Source organism: Cynoglossus semilaevis, chromosome 8 (genome assembly GCF_000523025.1).
Source record: "Cynoglossus semilaevis isolate Cse_v1.0 chromosome 8, Cse_v1.0, whole genome shotgun sequence".
Lineage (NCBI taxonomy): Eukaryota > Metazoa > Chordata > Actinopteri > Pleuronectiformes > Cynoglossidae > Cynoglossus > Cynoglossus semilaevis.
The window spans coordinates 10757745-10776835 of record NC_024314.1 but is presented as its reverse complement, the minus strand read 5'-3'; the positions used below and the strand labels follow the sequence as shown (position 1 = coordinate 10776835).

General features: G+C 40.6%; 2 protein-coding genes across 2 annotated transcripts; one reads left to right on the top strand and one right to left on the bottom strand.

Annotated features, from left to right (window-relative positions):
- The first annotated feature begins 2245 nt into the window (after positions 1-2245).
- On the top strand, positions 2246-8634 carry LOC103382102 (homeobox protein Dlx4b-like). Its single transcript, XM_008314769.3, has 3 exons — positions 2246-3027; positions 3683-3876; positions 7210-8634. Exons 1-3 carry the CDS (start codon positions 2643-2645, stop codon positions 7501-7503), a joined length of 873 nt encoding a protein of 290 aa, XP_008312991.1. The 5' UTR covers positions 2246-2642; the 3' UTR covers positions 7504-8634.
- A 6369-nt stretch (positions 8635-15003) lies between these two features.
- Positions 15004-18791, bottom strand: dlx3b (distal-less homeobox 3b). The gene is made up of 3 exons (XM_008314770.3): positions 17286-18791; positions 16564-16748; positions 15004-16431 (listed from the first exon to the last, which is right to left on the bottom strand). The coding sequence occupies exons 1-3, from the start codon at positions 17626-17628 to the stop codon at positions 16117-16119; spliced, it is 843 nt and encodes a 280-aa protein (XP_008312992.1). The 5' UTR covers positions 17629-18791; the 3' UTR covers positions 15004-16116.
- Positions 18792-19091: the final 300 nt, after the last annotated feature.

The following is a 19091-nucleotide window of genomic DNA, read 5'->3' as shown; positions in this document are numbered from 1 at the left end:
CTGCAGTTCTAACAGTGAATTACTAATAGATAAAAACCACAATGTAGTAGAATTGACAGCTCTAGGCTTTGTGTGTGTGTGAGTGAGAGAGAGAGAGAGAGAGACTGTGATTGTGTGAAACTTGTTGCCCACAATCAGAAAGTGGCCTCTGAGCGAAAGTCGTCCCTCATTTCATTTAATAATATCGTGAGTAAAAAAAACTCCCTATGATAATAACTTGTGGCTGAGCTCTGGCTCACTGCCTGGTGGAGGCCTATGGGGAATCAGGCAGTGGTCCAGCCTACAGCAGCAGCAGAGGGAGTGTGCAGGTCCTGTTCTGCTGTTGGATTTGATTTACTGTGTATAACTATAACTATATATATATATATATAATATACAGCTTTGTTCTCCTGGACATGACCAAAATGACAGGGTTGCCACAGCAGCTCAGCACCAAGCTGGAACCCACCAAACATTCTGTTTTGTTTAACAGCAGTGTCAACAGAGATGAAACGTGAGTCTGTATTGAAGTTCACTGCAGTATAAGGACTCAGCATCTTGGTCCACAACTGGAGACACTTTCTTTAGAGAACAGAAGTCTTTTAAACAAATATGTTTTATTTAGAGTAAGACATTTAGAAAAGTCGGCGCTCTTGTCCTATCACAAAAATGGTCACTGGTACAATGCACGTGGTGGATGTGCATGACCTTCTGACCTTTGTGCAGTGATATATTTCTGTGTAGGCCGATCACTAATTTTGGTATTTTTGGTTTGTTTTTGTTTTTTACCAAGATCTGTCTTTTACACACCGCTAGAATTGGCTACAGTTCAACTTGCAAAACTGCAACAATATGATGTTGTTGTTTTGTAAAATAAGTGTAATAAAAAAAAAACAATTTAATTTCTACTAACACAACCAACAAGAAAAATAATATTGATTTGAGTTTTATTGCATTTTTAGAACCATTGTGTTAGAAATGATTTGGTTATTTTCAAATGCATATGGGATATTTTATTAGTTAAGATTACAAGTATTTTGGAATAATACTTGTGTCCTCTGCTGACTTAGTTATGATGGTGAGAAAACACGTCCCTGAACATGGAGAGGAGAAACAGAGTCCTAAAGTATAGCACGGCCTCCACACTCAGCCTCCACCCTCTCTTGGCAACTTTGTCTTCCTCTAAATTTGACATTAGTCTGAAAGCAACGTAACTGACTTGATGTATGGAGTTTTATTCTGTTTTTATTTTTTTTATTTTTTTGTTTCTTTTTATAAATCTAAACTAAAAACATCCTGGGTGGATGAAGACTCCTCGTCTTCTGTTGGTTACCAGATTGTGGAAGTTATCCATGTTGAGTCATGTGTAGTGTAATCAAACGATTTAGATAATAACACGAGGGGTTTTTTATAACAGCTGAGAAATTTGAATATTATACAGTGATTTGATTGCACTGGTGTCTGAGTTTCATTACTTAGAAAATATATTTTGGTTATTTTTGGCAAGATTTTTTTGATGATATTAAACATCAGCATGCATTTGTTGTCATAAAAACAGACACACAGTATAAGTGACAGTTTTTACTGCTGTGTGGCCTTAGAATCAACGTGATTCATGCTGGTTTGAGTTTTGGTATTTTGTCAGAACAATCTGAGCTGGAAGCTCTGAGGAGCCGGGCTCCAACATTTTGTGTGTTCCATTATTTATTGGAACAACACCTGAGTCCCAGCTGTTTTATTTTTGACACTCAGAACAAAGAGTTAGCAAACATTTCCTGTTATTTTTTTCTTATTTAACTGTAAGTAATGACACTTGAAGGCTTTTGTTTATTTTTGAAACATTAACAAGTAAGAAGACGTTTTCTGAAAATATGCTTAAGGTTAGCAATAATATAATAAATCTAGAATATAAAACAGATTCAATACACTGTAGCTGAAAGACAACATTTAACTGAAAGTAATTTTGCGTAAAATAAAAAGGTAAATAATTAATACAAGTAGTTATTATTACTATTATCATTATTGATAGAAGTAATAGTATAACCTTTGAGGGAAAATGTACTATAACTGCTCCCCGAGCCAGACTTTGGACACGCCAGCTGCCGGATTAATTTGTGAAATTCAATATTTGTGTATTTAAGATACACAGAAGTTTCAGTACTATTTTATAAAACCAAAAATATCTCGTTTTTTTTTTTTACAACATAATGGATAAAAAAGACAAGTACACTTAATTTCTAACATTTATATTTTTGCGCTGCTAAAAACGAAAATAAATATTAATTTCCACATTTTACGAAAATTCGAAAAATATGATGTTTTTAGCGAACAGGGCGCTGCTCTGAGCTTCATCCTGGATCATATGTTCATGAAGTTAATGGAGGAGCTCCAGTGACAGCTGAACACCAATCAAAGCGCTCTGTGTGCGTGTGTGTGTGTGTGTGTGATGTAAAGGAGGATCTCTCTTTAGCTTTTATCCCGGTTTCAGCTCCATGTTCAGCTGTTGAACATGCCGTGCGTAACTCCGCTCCAGCAGCACCACCACCGTCTCCTCCACCTTCGCCACTGCGGAGAATGCGTCCCGCGAACTGTGCGTCGGACCTAACGCGTGGATCTGATCCGGATCTTGCGACCCAGGCAGAACCCATGACACCCACGTCTTTATGTCCTCTCGTGTTCACTCATTAATGATGTCTGTGGGTTTGATGCCGGACTCTCTGAATGCGTCAGATCCGTCCAAATCCGCCTTTCTGGAGTTCGGGCATCCGTCCCATCACCAGCAACATCATCATCATCATCATCGCCACCAGCAGAACCAGAACTCTCCCGGACTCTCTCATCACATTTACCCCGTCCATGGCGTACACACCGCGGCTCCTCCGCAGCACGACACGCCCTTCCCGAGCAGCGCGTCCTACGGCCGTGCGTTGGGTTACACCACCTACCCCGGCTCCGTCAGCTCTCACCCCGCCGCTGCCTACGTGCCTTACCCGCACCACGGCAGTCACAGCAGCGGCACTTTGGGCCCAGGCAGATTGGAGCAGACAGGTATGTGGAACCGTTCAGATTATCCGGATTAAAAAGTGGAGCGTGTTTACTGTCCGGCGCGAAGTCCTTCACGTTTATAGCTCGTATTAGGTGTTTTTTTTAATATTTTTAATAGATACCTAATTTGAATATTTATGTAATTTTTAATGTGTCTATGTTCTGGTATGAATTCAATTCTAATGTTTTTTCCTTGATTTGGTCTTAAATCAAGTCTGATGTCGCGGGTTTCTTTCCCACCACGTGCAGTAATAAAGTCAGACGTGTCCATTAATTTCACTGACCATAATTTTCTGCGGCCTTGTCCAATTGTAGTGTGTAAACCAGACGTTGTGCCACAGGAGCGAATCTTTGACCCACAGTTTGACTTAAGGCTGTTTTAACCCTTGATTTATCCGTTTTACAGCTTTAAAAAGATTTTGGAAAAAAAAAAAAAAATCACTCATTCCGGGACAAGTGCTTTTAGTTGACCCTGTACAGTTCGTTGGCTCAGGCCTCACCCGGGATTAGGACCGACTTCTCAAACGTTATTGACTGATATTGTATTGACGATTTTAAATAATAATAATAATAATAATAATAATAATATGCAGCCCTGAATCCAAACGTTTGTCTCTGACTCCTCTGCTCTGCTTTGTTTTCTACCTCATCGCCAAAGATCGAGACAAGTCGACGGTGATCAATAACAGGGAGATTCGACTCAACGGTAAAGGCAAAAAAATCCGCAAACCCCGGACCATCTACTCCAGTCTGCAGCTGCAGGCTCTGCACCAGAGGTTCCAGCAGACCCAGTACCTGGCCCTGCCGGAGCGGGCCGACCTGGCGGCCAAACTGGGCCTCACCCAGACTCAGGTGGGCCTTCAAGTTCTGAACGGAGAATGAAGTAGTATTACAGCCTTGTGAAAAGTTCATAATTAATAAAGTACTAATGTAGTAATGTTGAGTAATATTAAAACTAATAACTAATTGGAAACTTAAAATGCAGGAATTTCAGAAAAAAACGTAAAAAGTATTTATAATATTTATTTTAAAATATATTTTAATCTAATTTTATTTTTTTTGCACAAATATATTTTAAAGTTGCGGTAGAAACATGGGCTAAAACCAACGAATCACTGCGTCACTAATAACCACTACTATTTCTTCCTGACTATTGAGTTATTACATAATTGTTATAATCATTAATAATCACTCATTACACAAAGTGCGTGTCTGTGGGTCACGTGATCGCAGTTATTGATAACAAACCAGTGAACTCAGTTCCGCAGTACCAGTGATCCTGCCCCCCCCCCGAACTAATATGAAATGATCTGATATAAAACTACAGTAGAAAAGATAAAACCCTCTCTCTGTGCAGCCAGACATTTCATTTATACTATTGCATCATCTACCAGACCTTCAGCTTTTATAGGTATTTTTGAATTATATGATATTTGCGTGTCTCCAATGCAGTTACTTTTAGAAGGGTTCCAACTTTACCAAGAATTAAAATGATAAAAAATATATATGCGGGAAGTTCAGTTCATCTGCACAAAAGCATGGAAATTAAAAGAATTAAAAATGTAAAGCATGGATCAGTGATCAGTGTAAATACAGTTCACAGTTCTAAAATGAATGACATTGAACTCACAATATCTCTTAGATGAGTGCAGTAGGACAGTGATCCTGTACTTTTATAGATTACTTTGTGTTTTCATAACATTTGATTTATTTAAAGGATTGCTGAATATATATGTATAGATCTTAAACTCCAGTGTTTTACATCAAATCCACTTTTGAATGAGTGTTATTATTGTTTATTATTTTTGCTTCCAGCTAACACACACCACTCCATTAAATCACTAGCACAGTACCACAGACCAGCAACATCCACATGACATATTCATATTCATATTGAAATCATTTCCTTCCTTCCTTCCTTCCTACCTGTGGACCCAGAATTGTGACCCATGACCCAGTCTTTAGAACTGACTGTTTAATTACATGTCTAATGCACTTTATATTTCATTCCAGGTTTATGTTGTTGTTGTCTGGTCTGTTTTACAACAAACTCATCAGTGTTTAACAAATGATGGGCTGTTTGTTTTTCACCTGGAGAAACACATTTCAGCCTCAGCCTAAACCTAAACACGTTGTTGAAGAAGTAAAACAAGTCATTAGCAGAGCTGAGTGACAACAAAGAAAACTAAAAATGCATTTGAACTGTGGTCAGGTCGAATCCTCCAGGACTCTTCAGACATCAGGCCCAGCCTGTGACGAGGCAGGTACGGCCACAATATTAGGAACAGTAAACAAAGCATGCATTAAAGGATTGGATTACGACTCACTTCCAGAGATTGTTTGGTGTTACACGGGATCCTTGGAGACACTTCCTGATCCTTTACTTCACACTAAATACAAATTTCAGTTGTCACAGTAGTAAGTCTTTAACTGGGGCAGAAATGACTACAGTGGCCTTCAAAAAATCTTTAATTTCCCTTTAGTTTCAACAATGTGTGCCTTGAGTGCCTCCATAAAATGTATTGTTAGCTTTTGTAAAAACTAGAAGAGAAACAATGTCCCACTGGGCTTCCATAGCGCACACACACACACACACACACACACACACACACAGCCCTCATCATTTTTACTTCTTAAGGAAGGCTAATTTGACAGTATTTGTTTCATGTGAGACAGTCACACACGCTGCAGGCTAACGAATAAGATCGATACATTAGAGGTACTTCTCCAGTACTGCTTTCAAAAAATCTAAAACATAAAGTAAAGGTTAGCCCAGTAGCAGCTAAAATGTCGCCAAAATGACATTCAAATAAGTCATAAATTAGTAACCAGAATATATATATATATATAATCAATACAATAAAAGTAAGGTAACAAAAAATTAATCCAATAACTAACCCTGGAACAGAAAGGAAACAAAAAATAGGTCAAATGAAAATGCTTGAAAATTTAAAAAAGTAAGAAAGACTTTCTTTCTTTTTTAAATTTTCAAGCATTTTCATTTGACCTATTTTTTGTTTCCTTTTTGTTCCAGGGTTAAACCACCTAAATAAAGATATTTTATAGTAATGTATCACTCTTTACATTATAGAGGGAACAACTATACATTATATTTGTCTGTGTGTAAAATGAAAACCATTTACCTTCAATTTAGCGTCAAAATAATTATTCCCAGCCTACTAATAAAATGATCCATCCCTGATTTTTGGCAATTTAAACATTTTTTGTTTTTGTTTTTATTTGAGACCCCTTAAATCAAATGTTTGGTGCTAAAAAAAGAATTCCCCAAACTGCTGCTGCCGCTGCTGCTGCGGCCGCTGTCACACATCACGTCTGTTGTGCCTCATAAAAACCAGTAAACAAAGAGCTGAGTTTACAAAGGGATTAGAAGCAGCGTTCATCCGTGAGGCTGCGTGGAAGGATTTGACTAAAGCAACACAGGACACGGTGGTGTTCACAGTAAAGTAGATCCACTCTGAGGGCACACTTGAAGTTATCAATGTATTGCGTTTTATTACTGATATTTTTGTTTCTTTAAATCATTTTTTACTAAGGCTACAAAGTGAGGCCCCAGTGAATTATTAAATGACTGGTCTGTCATTTGTTTTATCGTAGTAGAGGAATCATTGTTAAATAAGAGTTGTAACCCTGCTGAAATGTGAAATTTAACACCACCCACATTAATGATTCACAATTTTCTGCACATGATCTGCTCCGTGACTATGATCGATTTTTTTTAGCTCTAAAACATTTTCAGGTTGGGCTCAGGAGACCGAGCGCAAATGCGGGCAAATCCACGTTTTTACGACAAATTTAAAATTAAACAGTAAAACAGTTTCATGGCGTTATATTTTAGGAAGGCTCCGGTAATGGTTTTCTTAACAGTCCACGTGACGTAAAGGATCAAACTCAGAAGGATCGAACCAGGAGGTGCTGGATCTGACACACAGGTGTAGAATCTACCAGAGAAGGATCGAACCAGGAGGTGCTGGACCTGACACACAGGTGTAGAATCTACCAGAGCAGAACATGTTTCAGATGATAATGTGTTTATGGATGTAAGCAGCTGCAGATGGTTCCCTGAAGGAACCTCAGCCACATCTTTGACACTTCTTTCTTCTCAAACCTCTCAGAGTCACCGCACTGTGAAGTTCCACCGTCACAGTTTTGTTCTCTCTCCTTCAGGTGAAGATATGGTTCCAGAACAAACGCTCCAAGTACAAGAAGATCATCAAGCACGGCAGCAGCTCTGTGGATGGAGAACATCTCCACAGCAGCTCCAGCTCCTCCATCTCCCCCTGCTCCCCAGGACTTCACCCGCAGCTGTGGGAGGTCTCCAAGGGAGCCTCGTTCTCCTCCACCTCCTCCATCTCCTCCTCCTCCTCCTCCAACAGTTACATGTTTTGTTTTGGTCACTGGTACCCAAACCACCATCCCCACCACCAGGACGGGTTGATGCCGAGACCTCAGATGATGTGAGTGGACGGTAAAAACTCCTGCTGCTGCTTTCTGACAGCGCCCCCTTTGTCAGAACAAACACGTGTCAGAACAACTTGAGTTTTGCGGTGATTTGTTCCAGTTCGGGTGCATCCTGCCAACACGCAGACCAAAGCGGACCTCCATGACCCAGAACAGTGGATTTAGTGTGCGGTTAAGAAACGTTTGCATTGATCTTCCTTTGTTTTCTTTTCATTGCACGCAGCATGAATCGGTTCGCGCCTTTGTTTTGTCTTGTTTTTTTTTTTGTTTTGTTTTCAATATTGACTTTCAGTTTGGCGCGTTATGCAAATAAAAAGCCGTCGGCGTGACGTCCCTATATTCATTGAGATCTGGTTTGTTTGGACAGCGCCTCCGTGCGTGCAATGTTTTTATAGTCAAATATTGTAAGAAGGAGCAGGCGGCCAGGCTGGTGTTTACCCCGGTAGACTGTGGAACCGACTGGATCAACACAGGTTTTTGGATCAGTGACAACCGGATGTAACGTGCGCGGGAAAACTGTGGTAAAATACGGGGGGTTTGAAAGTGAAAATAAAAACAGGTCTGAGCGGTTTGGACTGACGTTGACAACAACACCTCGGTCTGTGTGATGGTCTTCTGACTGTACTGTCAGGTACTGACACACCAACACTGGGATCCACTCGTGGTCTTTATCCAGGTCGTTGAGTTTATAGAATAGGCACCAAAAGATTCAAATCAGATTTTGACAAAATTAAGGCCGTATAATGTTGCAAGTGTCTCGATTAAAGGATTTGACGCACGGACCTCGGCTGAGCTAAAACGGTACCCGGTACGCATTATTATTAATTTATTTGAACTACTGCAAAAATGCAGTTTCTGATTCTCCTCACCCCGTGTTGCTAAATCGTTTTGATTTGATTTGATTTTAATTCATAAACAACAATAATACACTTTATGTATTCATTTTAATTTAACTCTTCTTATACACGTCACCTCCATGACTCATTTTTAATCATTTAAAATATGTTTTGTGATTTTATTGTTAGTTAAAAAAGTTAAAAAAATGTTAATATCAAATATCTGTAGTTTTTAATGAAAAGTCAAGGTAGAGCAATCGGCCTGCATAAATCCGACCATTTATCATTCTGTTTGTATTTTAAATAAAAATCTAATTTATTAAAAAAAAGCATTTACATTAATTAAATACATTAAAAAATTAAAAAACTAAAATCATATTTTTCGTCTTTATTATAAACTGTGTAATAATAATATATTTTTGATTTGCTCTTTTTTCTTTGCCTTCTTATTGAAACTAATTTTCTTTTCACTTTTTAATGACCAATTGCAATTGAAAAGAAAAACTTACCCTAAGCAAACAATAAATAATAATATTAAACAATACTAAAAAATAATCATCCACTTTAATGATTTAATTTCTAACATAGCAATAAGTTATTTTTAAAAAATGTCTTTTTCTTCAGCAGTGACACAAAGTAGGTTGAATTTATACTGGGGGGAAAAAAACAGTTTTATTTCATCAACGTCACCACTGTAAATAAATCAGCAGAACTGTGTGTTGGAGAGTTGAACAGCATATAATAAGTCATTTAAGTGAATGAACCACATTCTCTGTTTTTTTACACTTCATTTACACTTCAGAAACGGCAGCAGCATTTCATCGATGTCCAACACTGACAGTCGAATGACAAATGGCCATAAACCCTGTCTGATTTATCGTCGGTCGGACGGATTAGCACGTTGTGTCTCGTACTGTACTCTGTTAAAACAGTTGAAAATGACTCATTTGTATCTGGTCAACAGGCTTCCCCGAGGTTTGAGATGTCGCTGTGGTGAATGAAGGCCAGAGTGTCGAGTCATGCGTGCACTGACTTATTATTCATGCTCCTGCTTCACCACAACTGCCTGCTAAATATTAGAGTACATTTGGTCTGATGTGATAGTTAAGGACTACGGGAAGACAAAAACAACAGCTATAAAAAGGGAATGTCCAACAGAAAACACAGTTGAGGACATGGAGGAAAAGAGTTGAGCTGTGAAAGGGCAGAGGGGCAGAAAGGGGAGAATGATAAGAATAAAAGATAAAAATGGAAAGTGGAAAAAAGACCCCAAATTGGTCAAGTTGGCATAATGATGAGCGGGACATAGAGTTTCGATTTTACAAGGCAAAAGGAGAGAAATAAAATAAACACTCAGAGAACAGGATTGACCTCTACAGCAGAAAAGCCAACTGTCTAAGGGGCAGAAAGGCAAAACAGAAATCTTCTGTGTCAGAGGTGCTGAAACTCTACATGTCCAAAAAGTACAGAAAACAGCAATACCATTGAAGAAAGCAAAAAAGACAACAGGGCAAAACAGAAACCAGAAAGAAAGGCAAAGTGAGAGAGAAAATGAGCATAAAAAAGCAAAATTTTCAAACAACCTCAATGCTACAAAGAAGCAGAGGAAGCTGAAAATGTTCAAAACAAAAAATGGAATTACAGAAAATGGAAAGTTGTTTTTCAAAAATTGCAAAGACAATTTTCCAATCGAACAAAACCTGCAATTTATATAGCAACCAAAGAAATGGGTAATAAGCATTTTGGTACAATGGTTTTTTTTGGTAGTTTTTTTGTCCTGCAGAGCAAAAATATTCTGAAAGTCTTCCCTCAGTCTCCAGTGTTTTCTTACCTCTGTCACAGCAGCGCAGCATTGTTGGAGCAGCAGCTCTGATTCTCTGGAGAACAGAGCCACATTTTTAGACAAATCTTGAGTCTCATGGACACCTCCTGCTTTATATATATATATATATATATATATATATATATATATATATAAATGCTCAGGCTGGGTGATTATGTGCCTGGTTAAATGTGGCGACCCAGTGAAGAAGAGGCTGAAATGAAGTTGATGGGGCGTCAGGGGAAAATTAGGGGCAATTTCACATCTCCACATTGGAATCATGGCTGCTGGAGTTGGACAGACAATAGTGGGACCTTTCAAACTGTGAAGGACAGAAAGTAAAAGGGTTTCTGTTGTTAACAGACTGTGAGGAGCAGTGACGTGGTGTGGGGTGAAGGGTGACATTAAAGGCGACTGTGACCGTATGGATGCAGCGGCAGGTCAGTGGGGTTCTTAGATGTGAGGCGTCTGATGGGTTTAATTGCAGGACAGCAATATAGGCAGAGAGATTGACTTGTTATTAAATCCCGTGTTTCTTTCAGTGGGTGAATGGCATGGAGTAGGTCTCCAGAGAGATTATTGTTATTAGGCTGAGTGATCTGACGTCTCCGATAATTGTGAGCAACATCCCTGTTAGTGAGAGTATGTGTGTGTGTGTGTGTGTGTGTGTGTGTGTGAGAGAGAGAGAGACATTCTTTTGAAGGCCTTAGTTTGGAGCACGAGTCTCTCTCTTTCACACACACTCACACATACACATTTTGTGTTAACTTTACATAGACCTACATAGAGTGCTAAGTCAGGTCTTAATCTTTACCCCAACTGTAATCTGGCCCTAATTCCAATCCTAACTCCAATCTAAATACACTCTCACTCAGTGGGGACTGTGTGTCCCCACGGTGATAGTATTGCTTCCTAAATTTGTATCACCATACCAGGAACACACACACACACACACACACACACACACACCTAATCTGTATGGATTAATAGACTGAGTACAATTCAGGGAGTACAAGGACTTACATTTCCCTGACTGATCCTGACCCTCCCCACACTTCAGTAATTCTTCTTCTGGCTCTTACATTTTGTTGTATTTTTTAAGGTTGAATTACTGCCACCTATTGGCTCTGTGTCAGAAGGCAGAAGACAGGAGAAAACGTCGCCATACACTCCTGGTGACCCATTAGGAATGATTGAACCTTGACCTTTCTATGATTGGATGGTTTAAGGATATTTTCTGCATATTTACCTTAAAACCCGTGTCACAGTCTGAAGGTTCTCAGTTGCCATGGCTGAACGTGAGCTCACGTAGCAACAGCATCACCAGAGGCTTTGTCAGGATTTGTTGACAGTAGTTGTGGTCAGGCCTGGTCCAGTCCAGTCCAGTCCCTCTCTGAGGTCAGCCAGGGTTCATGTGTCCACACCTGTCAGAGATGCCTTTACCCCCAATCCACCCCCATTTATGCCCAAAATGGTCCAAGTGAGTGATGCTAATGTGGCCGATGACCAGGCCCAGGCTCGGGCTAAGTGTGGGACAGCTGCCGAAGTCTTTCCGTGGATGCATTTCAGTTCCTGACCTCCACCTCCACCCCGTGTGGCTGCACCCCAGAGATGAGGAGCTGACATCACACTGTTGACTTTAGCAGGGTCCGGGGGGTCGAGTGAGATCAGGCTTCGATCAGCGGCTCTATTTAGAAGCTGTGATGCTCTGCCACAAAGAGATCACATTCAAGTTCAGCAGTTCACCTCCATGGCTACTTAAACTCGTTAATGTCCTGGAGATGACATGTGGGAACAACCCCCCCATCCCTACCCTCCCACACACACACACACACACACAAGCGCAGCCACACGTATGTCTTCGGCTCAGATGTTCCTCTGGACAGCCACAGAGGGGCCACACACGCTGAGGGAGCCACCGGGGGCTGTCACACGGGCCCTTGATGAGATTTCATTGATATTAGACTGCAATAGTAATCAGGCTGCTTTAGTCGTAGCAGCACAGTGCACCGAGCTGGTGAGTGATGCTGTAGACAACTGCTGCCCAGTCCAGGAAAGAGCTGTGTGGAGCCCTGACATGTTTCAGTCTGTGTGACAAAACGCTGCGTCCTCACTGAACCAGATGTGAAACTCCATTACTGGGGGTTTGGGAATTTTAAAAAATATAAACCTATATACATATATTTATTTATTTACAAATAGTTTTGAATGTGAACATTATACACTTGACCTCAAAACCACAGTATTCATTGTTTTGCGGCCCACTCCAAATGAGCTGGTGGGCAAGATCGGGCCGGGGAACCTTGATTTTGACATGGGTGTTGGAAGGAATCAGTGGAAACTTTCATGACCTACGCTCTGACGTGAAACCCTGTGTTGTTGACTTGGACTCAGGTGATGGTTTGATATGTTGTTCAGTTGTACTAACCATAAACAACAACAGTAATAATAACACAAATAACAACGATAATAATAACCACTAATAACAATAGTAGTAGTAGTAATAACAACAACAATAATAGCAGTGATAATAGATCTATTAATCACTGGGATAATAAACCTGTCCAAACATAGGTTTAAAAAATAAAAACTAAAGATTTTGTTAGATTTATTCTCTTTGTATTTTTGTTTGTTTTTTTTTCCATTGAAAAAAAAAAAGGAAAGTTTGGTTTTTCTTACACATCCGGTCCTGGTTCACACACATACCATTCCAGTTACTGCAGGCGGTGAAGTTTATAAAGCCACTAATGCCGTGCAGTGCATTTTCTCCCAGTGTGTAATAGTGCCTTGGTGGTCCATGTGGATAAAATGGCCATTAGCGGTTTTCTCCATCCTGCAGGATGGTAGCATATTTAATAACGTGTGGTTTGTGAGACCAAACTGAGGTTGGTGTTGGCTCCTATGTGCTCGTATATATAGGACACAGTGTGAGGAAAGGCTGCGTCACTGTCACTGTCGCTGTCACTGTCACCCTCGTCGTTCTTCACTGGATGCTACAGCCCTGGAACAACAGGACATTTTTGGTTGTAGTTGTTTAACAGCAACAAACTGTTGCATCTTACCTTTAATTCCAGAGCTTTTTCCTGTTTTTCTAACTAATCCCATATAAATGGAGTCAGAGTAGCCACATAAATGGAATAATGTGAAAATAATCATGTAAAATACACCAGAACCAGAGTTTAATTCTCATGCACTGCATTTCATCTAATTTATTGTCTTCCTAACACATGCTTTTGTTTAATGGGTGAGCTCATTAAAAGTTTTGGACAGATTTCTGCAAAAACCTTTTGGGCTTTTCTTATACAAAAACCTGGAAATGAGCCAAAAGATAGTTTAGTGTTAGCTCAGATACGCTTATCAAGCAATGACACAACCACAGTAGCAGAAAGATGTAGTTGATGAATAACAAAAATAAGAAGTTAGACTGAGGATGAGAACAGTTAAGGCTAAAAAAATCTAATTTACACAGCACAGTGCAAACCGTGCCATAACAATAACAAATAAAAAAAAATCAAATGACAAAATATAAGTAAAGTTACATTTGATGAGATCTGACAAATGATAAATAAATTATAATGATACCATTCAAGAAGTCAGCTTAAGGATTGGCCAGAAATAACTAAAAGTTTGGCATACATTAAGCTCCAACACATAACAAATGGTAGCAGCAGATAAGGTTAAATGTTAGCCATTGTTGCTAACAATTAGCTAAAAGAAATTGCCAGCAGTCAAAAAGAAATCATTCAACAAAAGCAGCTAAAGTGAAACGTTATTGAACTCCCAGTAAACATTTGATGACAGCGAGTGAACAGTTGAAACGGTTAAAAAGTGACACGATGTGAGATTTTCCGCTCAACACACCGGTGTTTTATAATACCTGGAATAGTTGGCAGCGCTTCCTGTAAGCTGCGTGTGCGCATGCGCGACATTGCCCACGGCGACTGCTTCACAAACTTGTGCATCCCCACCCTACTCTACCTTCACCTCCACCCTGTGTATGTTTACCTCTCTCTCCCTCTCTCTCTCTTTGTGCTCAGCTCTCTGTTGTTTTCTGGCAGCACAACAGTAATAAAACCAGTGACTCCAACATGTCTGCATGTGTGTCGCCTCCTACCGCAGAGCTTTGCACGCAGATCTGTGTGTGTGTGTGTGTGTGTGTGTGTGTGCTTACTGAGGAGTCCTGAGAAGAGGAGGAAGATTTAATCTCACGATGCTTCAAATTCGAGGATTCTGAGAACAGTGTGTCAGGTTTTACTTCAGTTGTTTAATATTCTGTTTCTTTGAAATATGTTGATAAATATAACAAAATCACATTTATGAGGTTAGACAGAACACATAAAAAATTGACTTTTTTCCGTTTTTATTTTTCCTCAATTCTCGGAGTAATTTAATGTAGCCAACCGTTAGGACAAAGCAGAAATTACCATTTGGAATTCAACTTTTGAATTACAGTTCAATTTTACCTGTTAAATCAGAATCCCCCCACACAGTTTATTTGTGTTCCCAAAAACACTGCATTTACATAAAAAAGAGTTCCGATTACTTTCAGAATTTTTAATTTAAAAAAGAGGAAATCGACATAACTGTATTTTTAGTTATTAAAAACGGGTTTCTTCTAGAATTTGCTTTTAAAAGTTGGATTTTTAAAAATCACGTTAGTAAATAAAAAAATCTACTCAAGTTACAATTCTTGAAATATTTTCACAATTCCAAAGATACCTTCAAATTTCTAACATTTAGTCCCGAGATGAGGATTTTATTTCTTTATAGGAAAAAAAATCACCTTTTTCTCAAACTTTCAAAAATCTAAATTTTTGAATAGTAAATAACATATCATTTAATTCTCTCCTCTAAATCTGTCTGGGCCACACAGTGTTACTAACTTCCTTTATAAACACACGGGTGAAAAATGCAGACAAAACAAACTCGTTGTATTTAGGGCCCGTCTGGTATTTTGTACAGGCTGTAAACACGAACATGACAAAATAAAGGGTGCAATAATTAAATGATTGAGATGTTTTTAATTGGCTCTAACCTTTGAATGGAGTTTGGTTTTCCACTCTCGCAGACATTACATGTGAAGAGCAGCAGCGTAAACATCAACAAATCAAAAGTCAAACTGGTTTGTGTCGTTTATTCTGTCTCTGTCTCTGTCTCTGTCTCTGTCTCTAACAGACTCATCCAGACCGAGTCGACGCAGAAACTTAATTATATTTAATTTCCTCTGCTGTTTGTCAAAGGCAGGAATCTGAACCAACGGGAAGTCTCTTCTCTGCTTTTTCTTCCCAGTATAAAAGCTCTGGACACAGAACATGCAATTAACACCTTTATTCAATGGACAAAAAAAGTAAGGCAACAAGTGAACTAATTACATTGATATAAAATGGTTCTGGAGGCGCCACACTGCGCTGGTTCCGTCCGACAAATAGGATCATAGTGGTTCTGCATATAAACACATATTTACAACCTTCCACGTTTTTAATTTTGTACAAATCCATTATAAATATGACCTGAGATTTTTCTCTTTTTTCTCTTAAGGCGCTGGGTCTACAGTACAAACTCGCCCGCACGGTAAGACGGGTCAGCTGCACAGTCCTGAAGTGAGGGGTCGAGGGGCTTTGTATAGGTCTGCTCATTTACAAAACAAAATGAAATGAGATTAAAAAAAAGAAATTACAAAAGGAGGGATAAATAATTTAACAAAAAAGGAGAGGAAAAAACACGCCAGATATCCTTTAAATACGCTGCCACGTGGGGGCAGAACACCCCTCTGCTGCTCTGAGGTGGAAAACCCAGTTCTGAAAACACGGTCATCCAAAAACCAGTCAGCTGATCCCGGGTCAGGTCCCAGCTTTGCTCTGCGGAGTCTCTGTGGGAATACCTCGTTATGGAGAACGGTGGTGGGTAAAAAAAAAAGTGGGAACTTTCTTTTTTCTTTCTTTTTGGAAGTCAGTGTTAATAAACAGCTCCCACGCTTTGCTGCGGGACTGGGTGGTGCATGGGGCCCGGGTGCTGTAGGTGCGGTCCCTGCTGGTACCAGTGGTTGCTATAGTCCTCCAGGTACGGCGGCGACGAGCTTTGTGTCGGCTGCTGGACCTGAGGTCTGCTGATGGGGGTGTTCTGAGCCGTACTGTTCTCCCAGGCCGTCGGGGAAGGAGGGGAGTTACAGGCCATGGAGTCGCTGGCGTTGGGACTGTGCTCCAGAGGAACCTCGCCGTTCTTGTACATCTTCTTGAACTTGGATCTCCTGTTCTGGAACCAGATTTTCACCTGTAGACGCAGGAAAAAACAGATTTGTTTAATGTAAGTATTTAACGGAGATGTGAGTTTTTGCCCTACCCAGAATGAAGTGCGTATCTGCGCACGATCCACACACACACACACACACACACGCAGTCTCACCTGTGTCTGAGTGAGACCCAGCTGAGCCGCCAGCTCGGCTCGTTCGGGCAGAGCCAGATACTGCGCCTTCTGGAAGCGTCTCTGCAGAGCAGCCAGCTGGTAGCTGGAGTAGATGGTCCGGGGCTTTCGGATTTTTTTGGGCTTTCCGTTCACCATGCGTACCTCCGGCTCTGGCTCTTCTTTCACTGTACGGACAAATAATAATATATATTTTTTTAAATGATCAAAAATATGAAGTAAACTGACTCAACACAAATGTCCGCGTTTTGAAATGTAACACAAAATAAAACTAAACCGCCGCTGCCATAAGATGGTGAAACTATGGATATCCATCCAGATTTTTTTCAACTAATTTACTTCGATGGGAAATTTAAAAAATACAGTAGTGTGAATATTATTAGCTTTTTTCCAACTGTTGATGTTTCATTGCCAGCTGTTAAAGACACTGAACAACAGTTCTGCTGGTTTGATTAATTAATTAATTTTAACTTTTGTCAGCATTAATGTGCAACTCAAACTCATTTATAGATTCACATTTTGTGAGATGTCGATCGTTTTGTTCTCAGTGAGTGTGACATGATGATGGTGATGATGCCAGATTCATCGGATGTTGTTTTAGGAAATAAATACCACAGCGTGTTTGGCGCCTCTTAGTGGAGATTACTGCATAAATAATGAGGATAAAGCTGGGGTGAAGTCGGTGACATGATGACAGGACTTACCTGAGCTTGGAGGTGAGGCCTGCAGGTGATCTCTGTTGTAATGTCCGTACTGTCTGTAGCTGTTCGTGTAAGGGTATTCAGATTTAGTGGCGTACGCCCCTGCGGCTCCCATGCCGTTCAGGTTGAACTGATGGTGGTAAGAGTTCATGGGCTGTCCGTACGCCTGACTCTGGTAATATTCGTGATGGTTGTGCGCCGTCTGTCCACTGTAGTAGCCCATGTCCGTCACCGAGGACTCGGGCAGAGTCGGGGAGTCCTTGGAGCTCGGGTGGCAGCTCATAGATCCTGGCAGGTCGGTCAAAATACTCGAGATCTTCTTGTCGTACGTCTGTGCGGCGCTCATGGTCGACAAGGCGCCGTTTCCGTCCAAAGTTCGTACAAAAACGTCCCAGTGGTTTGACGTGTCTTGATGAGGGAGTTCGGATGCTGAGAGCTGTCTAGATCGGGAACGTGTGTGTGCGTATGTGCGTGCGCGCGCTCAAAGACGCACGGGAAGTGAGAGGCTATAGTCCACAGTTACACTCCACGCTGCTGAGACTCAGTTGTGGCATCTCACCCTCAGTCACACTGAGTTATAGAGAGTTGGGCTGGATGCTGTCTTCTCATTGGCTCACCCCCCCCCCCCCCTTCCTCCTCGCCTGCCTCCTCCTCTCTCTCCCTCCTCCTCCTTTCTGAGCTGCGCTTCAGGCGAGGTTCTGATGAAACCCAACCTCCCTGCCCATAGTGCCCTGCAGCACATACCTCAGCCAGTGTACTGGTGTGTTTTGCCACTTTTCCACTTGATTTGCATACGCTGTGTCTGCTCACTGTTTAGACTGTTGTTTGGACAACAACAACAACAACAACAACAACAAAAAGCAGCACCAACCATTGAGCTCCATCATCTACACCAAGCAGCTCCCACATGTTGGCCTCAGAGCGTTGCCGGTTTAAATCCCACTCCTGCAGCCACAGTGTCTCCTCTACTGTCGTGTGCAGTGTTTTCTTAACAGTGCGCACAGATCAGACTTCATTCAGAGCTTTGAGAGGCTGCCGTCAGCCTCCCACGCCGCCATTGTCATTCAAAGGTGGTGGCGGACAGTGAAGTTTAGACTGAAAGAGATGGAGGAGATAGGCAAAAGACTCCCTCATCTGATATGGCCGGAGGGCCAATTCTTCCACTCTTCTACCCTACCTGTGTGTGTGTGTGTGTGTCAGTTAGTTTGTGTATATAAGAGAGTTTGTGTTCGTTTGTAGATGCAAATATCAGTATTGGAGTTAGAGTTGAATTTACAGTCAGTTAATAAATTTACATTTTAATCGTTTTGAATACATTTAAAACAACCGTGTGACTATATGTATTTATTTCTCATTCCTTCATTAATTTATTCTTATTCTGTTGTTTCTTTTACCTGCGACCTTCGCTGTCAACTGAAAACATGGTGCACAGCGCCCTCTGTTGTATTTACTTCAACATGTACCCGACATTTTGAGTTTGAGTACCTTACATACAGTTATGCAAAAATGTTTTTTTCTTTAACTAAACCTAAAGCAATAAATACGGTTACAAATATTGAAATCTGACATTTTATGGACCTTTGATGTTAATCCTTCAGATTAAGGACGTGATGTATAAAAAACAAGATGACAAAAATGTATAAAATAATTTAATTTGAGAAAAAAAGAATTGTTGACGCTGGACACTCGGTAGTGCAGTGGTTAAGAAGATCGGCGGTTTGATCCTCAGTAGTAACTGCTGCCCTTTCTGTGTGGAGGTTGTATGTTCTCCCCGTGTCCCCTTGGTACTCTGCCCCCCCCCCCCCCCCC